Source organism: Psammomys obesus, unplaced genomic scaffold (genome assembly GCF_907164565.1).
Source record: "Psammomys obesus unplaced genomic scaffold, mPsaObe1.curated_primary_1811, whole genome shotgun sequence".
Lineage (NCBI taxonomy): Eukaryota > Metazoa > Chordata > Mammalia > Rodentia > Muridae > Psammomys > Psammomys obesus.
This window is the reverse complement of record NW_026590062.1, coordinates 9,575,259-9,582,068: the sequence shown is the minus strand read 5'-3', so window position 1 is coordinate 9,582,068 and position 6,810 is coordinate 9,575,259. Positions and strand designations below refer to the sequence as shown.

Below are 6,810 nucleotides of genomic sequence, written 5' to 3'. Positions count from 1 at the left end.
CAGCACAGAGATGAAGGTCAGAGGAAAACATGGTGGAATTGTTTTCTCCTTCTAGCAAATGGCTTCTAGGGATCAAACCCAGGTCTTCAGTGCTGGCAGCAAGTGCTTAGCCACTGAGCTTTCTTGCCAGCCTGTAAAAAATCTCTGAATGCTGCTAAAATGGCTGTAAAACAAGGGAAGCAGCTGGCCATTACAGGAGTGTGGAGATCACACCTTTGAGATGCTATGCTGCAAGCAGATGAAGAGAATGAGGCTGTGTGCAAGGGGACAGCAGAGAGGCAGATTCTCACCGGCACATCCCAGGGGCACACTGGGGAACCATCTCTGTTCTTAAAGCATGGGCACTTCAGCCAGGCAGCGGCCTCGCCTGCCAGCCGCCTCCAGCCTTCCAGGTTTGAAGCAGCAATGTTTCCTGTTGGGTCAGCTGGGTCCAGGATCACAGGCCTGAAGAACAATATTCAGAGAGGAATTGACCAGCTGGCCAGTGCCCAGGTACCACCACACAGGGGCAGGAGGGGAGCCCAGCAGAGTACCCTATCCAAAGTTTGGCCAGAGTGACTGCCCCACAGCATACAGCAAGCCTGGAAGGATCTTTGGCCATGACCTGGAAGGCCTGGGTTCAAATCCTCTACTTTTGTAGCTGTGTGTCCTGGGACAGGACCCTCAGCCTCTCTGATCTGTGAGGTGGGGAGAGTTGGACCAGCCAGTCTCAAAGGATGAGGCGTAAAGACTGAACACAGCACAGGATCAAGACATGAAACTCCCTCAGTGACCAGTCTACTGCGTTGTTTACAGTTAATTGGTCCACCGGCTGGTCTTTGGTGTCTCCCAGCCCTTAGGATGCTGTTACTGCTGGGATAGCTCAGTTCCTGCTCCGTGTGCTCCCCTCCCTTTGCTGCTTGGTTTGGACAATGTCAGAGCCTTGGTCTCCTCATCTGCACACAGGAGAGCCCACCCCTGCCTCCCAGCGCTGTAGGGCCTCATGTCAATCAGGTGACCTCAGAACAGTGCCTAGCACAGAGACAGGGCTAGTGATGCTCCCTGGACACGGAGCTCCTCCCTCCCGTTTCCACACTGTTGAAGCCTGGCCCACCCTGCTGCTGTGGAGCCAAGCCATGTGGGGACAGGCTACCTGGCTCTTCTGAGCTGTCTGTGCAGGTAGTTGGCGACCTCCTGGTGTTGGAAATCATAATTCACTGTCCAGTAGATTCGAAGCTGCCTGTACTTGGTGACCAGTTCTAAGACTGTCCGGAAGCCCCGGGCTGTGTTGAAGTCAGTGGACAGACTCCCACGTTCCCAGGCATAGACTGTGAGCAGCTCCAGGGCGTACTGTGGGGGCAGCGGCTTCCCCAGCTTCTCCTTACACTGAAAGAGAAAAACCATAAGAAAAACGGGGCTCTAGCTGTTGTGGAGGGGCCACTTCCCATTGGCTCAATTCAGCTTCCCCCTGATGTTGGCCATTGTCACACAGCCTCACCCATTCCAGTTGAGATGGACACCATGTGGCCCTCACAGACTGAGCATTTACTAGCAGCCACAGGAGGAATCATGGCAGCGTGAGTGACAACTAGGGAGCGAGGGTGGGGGCAGGATAGTGATGATTGCTCACTATTGAAGGTTTCATCGCGGGCTTTGAGGTGAGGAGGAAGGAGCTCGGGACACGGCTCAGTGTGGAAACTGCCTCCCTCCCTGCGCAAGGGTGAGAACTGGAGGTCCGATCTCCAGCACATGCATAAATGTCATGCTAGTGAGGAAGCCGATTTGTAATCCCAATTTCAGGGGTGGAGTTGGGGCTCCCCAGGGCGGATGGCTGTCCAGAACTGCTGGTGCAGCACAGAGTGTTCAAGTGTGAAACCCTGCCTTATATGTAAGGATGGAGAGTGACTGGAGACCTGACGTTGCCCTCGGACACCCACGTGTCTATGCACACACACACACAAAACGCACTCCCATGAACAGGTATGCACACGCCAACACCAGATATATGTCACACGTCTATTTAAAAAAAAGTCTAGAAAACAATAAAAAAATAGATGTTTAAAAACAAAACAAAACGATACCTTGACAGGTCAGGAAAATCAAAGCACAGAAAGTGACAAGGAATGTTTGAAAAGAAAGTCAGCTAGAAATCCAAAGATCAAGCTGGGCACAGTGGTGCACACCTTTAGTCCCAGCACTCAGGAGGCAGAGGCAGGCAGATCTCTGTGAGTTCAAGGCCAGCCTGGTTTACATAGTGAGTTTCAGGACACCCAGGGCTACACAGTGAGACCCTGTCTCAGGAAGAAAGGAAGAAGAGGAGGAAGAGGAGGAGGAGGAGAAAGAGAGAAAGGAGGAAAGAGAAATCAAAGATCAAAATGACACATGAACAATGAATTAGACACAGCTAAAGAGTGAGTTAGTCGACTGGAAACTGTAATAGAAAAAAATTATTCATAACAAGCATGGAAAGTTCTCCTTCCTCCCAGGTCCTCTCTTCCCTCCCTTGAATTCCTCCTTCACTCTAGATTCTCTTTCATTCCCTTTCCTCTATACCTTTCATCTTATCTTGCTCCTCATCTCTCCCTCCCCTCATCATCCCCTCCATTCTACACATCCTGGAAGAGGGGGCTCATAGTGAATGGGCCAGATGCCTTACCAGTTGGTACCAGTGCTTGACCAGGCGAATGAGACTCTTCAGCTTGGTTGGACGCTGCTTCAGGAAGTTCCGCTGCAGCTCTGTGAAGCAGGTGGAGAACTCGCCCTCCTTCCCCAGGGAATTGCACTCCCTGATGAGTCTGGCGTAGATTTGGGGGTCAGGTTTGCAGTTGACTTGACCTGTAAAGGAGGTCATTAATTCTAATGCCCCACCCTTTCTCTGAGGTTCTTGGGTCTCTCTGGGGTGATGTTAGTTGGCCCTGGGGTTCAGTGAACAGGGTGGTTTCACCACAGCAAGCACCTCAGGACTGCTTACGCCATGTGGCCCTGGAATGTCCCTGCCCCCTGTTGGTCCTAGCGCAGTGCCCTTCTCACATCCCGTAGACAGGGGTGGGAGAAACAGCGCACCGTGCCACACAGCAGAGAGCTGTACAACACCTCACAGTGGCCAACCGTGTTCCTGCTCCAGGACCTTCTGCACGGTGGGTGTCGCATGCGCACTCCTGCTGGTGTCAAAGCTCACTGTGGAGCAGTCTCTGTATCTCTTTATCATATTTCGTGCTTACGGAGCCTCTGACTTATTTTGTATATTATGCATGGATTGTGGGTGGGGCTATACACAAATGTTTAGAGGCAGAAGAGGACATACGGTGTCTTCCTTTATAGTTTGTCACCTTCTCCCTTTGTGGCAGCGTCTCTCTGTGAACGTGGAGCTTGGCTGGCCTCCAGCAGACCACAGAGATTCTCCTGTCTCTGTCCCATAGTGCTGGTGTTACAGGTCAATGTGAGGCACTCCCTAAGTTTAGGTAGGTTCTGGGGATTTGAACTCATGTCCTCATGCTTGTGCAGCAATTGCCCTTATCCACTGACTGTCTCCCCAACCACTGTGTCTGCTGTGCATGGTTTTCTGTAGTGCTTCACTTAATGTTATTTGTTTTTGATTGTCCAGGTCCTGAGAGTAGCGGTGTGTGTGTGTGTGTGTGTGTGTGTGTGTGTGTGTGTGTGTGCATGCGTGTGTGTGTATACATTTGAGTAGACTAGGCAGGCGACAGGCTGTGCCTTACATGTATGCAGGGATGTGGCTATGGCTGCAGTGGCCATGCCATCAGGCTCTGATGCTGGCACAGGGCAAAATCACTCAGTAATGGAGGTTGGGACATGCCCAGTCACTCAGTGACCCGGGGATGTCTCAAGAGCTTATTTCCTATATCAGGACCCAATGGGATTCGTCTGCTAAATCACATGGGATAGAATGTGGTCGGAGTCCTCTCTTGGGCTGTCACCCACACTGCCATTCCCAAGGCTGTGCTTGTGTGGTGGAGCCCCTTCCCCACTGGAAAGCTGCCTCAGGCGGGGAAGCCCGTGACTGAGACAGGCTTCTGCAGGACCCTCCCTCCCAGCTCATTTCTGGGTCCCCCTCCAGACCCCTCCACTGAGCAGTTTCTCAGCCTCTTGCAGCTTCCCACAGCACGCTTCCCTGGTCCTGCTCTCAGGCTGGTCCTCTCCTTCCCTGCTGCCTGAGACTGTACTGTTTCCATGGCTCTCCTAAGCCAAGGGCTAGTGGCCTTGTAAGTTAATAGCAGCAGTTCACACATTGGCCAACAGGGGGCGGTGTGTCTTCCCCAGCCATAAAGCCTCAAGAATTCTCTCAGCTCCCCATGTCTCCACTGTGCTTTCAGGGTGTTCCTGGTTGTCTTTGGGTAGTGTAATCTTGGAGACACACTGTGTGTCAGGCCTGGTGTGAGATTTTTAACTCAGAGGATCATTAATGTACAATGACACATTATAACGTGTGTTCATGTGGGAGGTTGGGGTGTATGTGTTCCGGGTTTTCAGTTTTCCTGAGGGGAACAGAGCTCCTCTGAGAAATCCGGCATCCTACACAAGCACCACACACACACACACACACACACACACACATACACCCAGGCTTCTGCACAGAAGGTCTGAGGTCTCCAATTCTTTGATAGAAAATGCAACAAGCAGCAAGTTTTAGCTACACGTCTCTGTCCCACTTTTAGAGACACAGAATTCTGACACCCATCCACCAAGAGAACTGCCCACCAGGCAGGTGTTCTGTAGGAGCCATGGGGCTGGGGAGATGCTCTGTGGGTAAAGGGCTCCTTAGGTATATATAAGGACCCAAATCAGAGTGCCAGCACCCACATAAAAAAGCCGGAGGTGGGGGGCAGGAGGGTCTACACCTGAAAACCCAGTTCTGGGAGAGGTAGAGACAGGAGCATCCGACAGGCTCACTGTCTGACCAGACAGCATATCAACGCATCTGAAAACAAACAACAAGCCGCCTGCCGTGCAGAAAGTGGAGGAAGCCCCAGTGAAGCCCTGAACATGTCTGAGTATACCAGCTTACAGCCCCAGACTCTTCCACAGATACCCCCTAGGAAAGCGGGCAGCCCTCCCCACCCCTGTGGTGTACCTCGTTAACCTGCTGAGGCTCCAGGTGCCAGAAGTTGTGGGTTCAGCTCCATCACAGCACACAGGTAAACCTCCCAATACGCTCCTAAGTAACCAGCATCCAAGGCCGGCTTCTGGCCTCTACCCACACGTGCAAATGCGTGCATAGATGTTTGCACACGTGTGAATACCTCCTCCATACACATACACACACACACACACACACACAAATAGAAGAGAGGATGAAGGCATGAGGAAGGGCAGGCTGTGGCTCTGTGGCTGGCTTACCCAGGACATCATAGGCCGGCAGCACATCAAACTCCACCTCCTGCTGGAGCTGGGGGGAGCTCAGCTTGAAGCTCAGAGCCCGGGAGTTGGGCCCCCGTGGATTCTGGACCTCAAACTTCACCCCTCTCTCATACTGAAACTTATTCAGCTGTTTCTTAATTTCCTCAATGAACTCTGCCCGTTGCCTTAATTGGTCCTCAAAGCTGGTGAAATTGTTCAGGAACACCACTAGGTCTGCATCCGATCTGCCCCTGAGCGCGGTGCCTTTGCCCGAGGAGCCACCCTGAAAGACAATAAGAATGACAGTGACAGGGGAACACATGTCTGTCTGTCTGCCCAGACCCTGAACAGCCCAGGGTGACGGATGGAGGAAGAAAGCTGGCACATGTGCAGTGGAATACTAGTCAGCCCTGAAGAGAGAAATCAGGATCCATGAAGTTAAATAGATGGTTCTGGATCTCCTTAAGGGACAGGAGATAAGCCAGACTCAGAATGATGAACATCTGTGTTTACTTATAGAGTTTACATTTCAGTGTGTGTGTGTGTGTGTATGTGTGTGTGTGTGTGTGTGTGACTAAAGGAGTGTTTTCTGGGGGAGGTCAGGTTGGGGTACAAGAAAGCAGGATGGTAGTGGGTGGGGGAGACTGTGTGTAGATTAACACATATGTATGAAACTTTTGTCATGACTCCTGTTAGCAGAGTGTTAAACTGAATACATTAAAAGTTCACCGTGCTTACATTAAAAAGTCACAGAACAAATTTTAAAATTTAGAAAACTGAATTTGGGGTGCTGGAGAGATGGCTCAGAGGTTAAGAGCACCGGCTGCTCTTCCAGAGGTCCTGAGTTCAATTCCCAGCAACCACATGGTGGCTCACAACCATCTATAATGAGATCTGGTGCCTTCTTTTGTCATGCAGATGTACATGTATAAATAATAAATAAATAAATAAATCTTTAAAAAAAAGAAAAGAAAACTGAATTTACAAAGAGAAAATTTTTGAGAAAATAGTAAGTGATACTCCAGAGATCCTTCCTAAATAAAATGCTGAGCACAATCACTAACACACTTCTACACCTGGCACAGATGAGTTGGCATTACAAAATGACACTTCTGCAGCTGTCAAAGACCAGGTTCAACACCACAGGGTAAACTGAGTCAGAGGGAAGACCAATGGCTGGCTGGTCACCCAGCAGACCTTTTCTGAGGCAACTTGCCAGGCTGGAACTGATAGTTGCCAACTGCGGCTTCCACTGATAGTGGCAACTTTAGGGGCCAGAATTAACTTGCTGTTGGCGGGCTGGTAGCTTCCTGGTGTGGGCTTATACCAGCACAGAAAGCAGGGGCTGTGGCTGTTATCTCTAGTGGGGCTTTCCACGGGAAGTGGCAAAGTGTCTAGAAAAGGAAAGAAAGAAGGAGAAATAAAGACCATACACGCACACACACACACACACACACACACACACACACACAC

At 50.9% G+C, this 6,810-nt stretch overlaps 1 protein-coding gene across 1 annotated transcript in view; it reads right to left on the bottom strand.

Moving 5' to 3' along the window:
- LOC129675862 (2'-5'-oligoadenylate synthase 1A-like) overlaps positions 1-6,810 on the bottom strand; it is a 17,867-nt gene that overhangs the window by 9,326 nt on the left and 1,731 nt on the right. Inside the window, exons 2-5 of the mRNA XM_055605983.1 lie at positions 5,338-5,620; positions 2,636-2,814; positions 1,133-1,365; positions 214-444 (exon numbers count right to left, since the gene is read on the bottom strand). Coding sequence (XP_055461958.1) covers positions 214-444; positions 1,133-1,365; positions 2,636-2,814; positions 5,338-5,620 — 926 coding nt within the window. The remainder of the gene's footprint in view (positions 1-213; positions 445-1,132; positions 1,366-2,635; positions 2,815-5,337; positions 5,621-6,810) is intronic.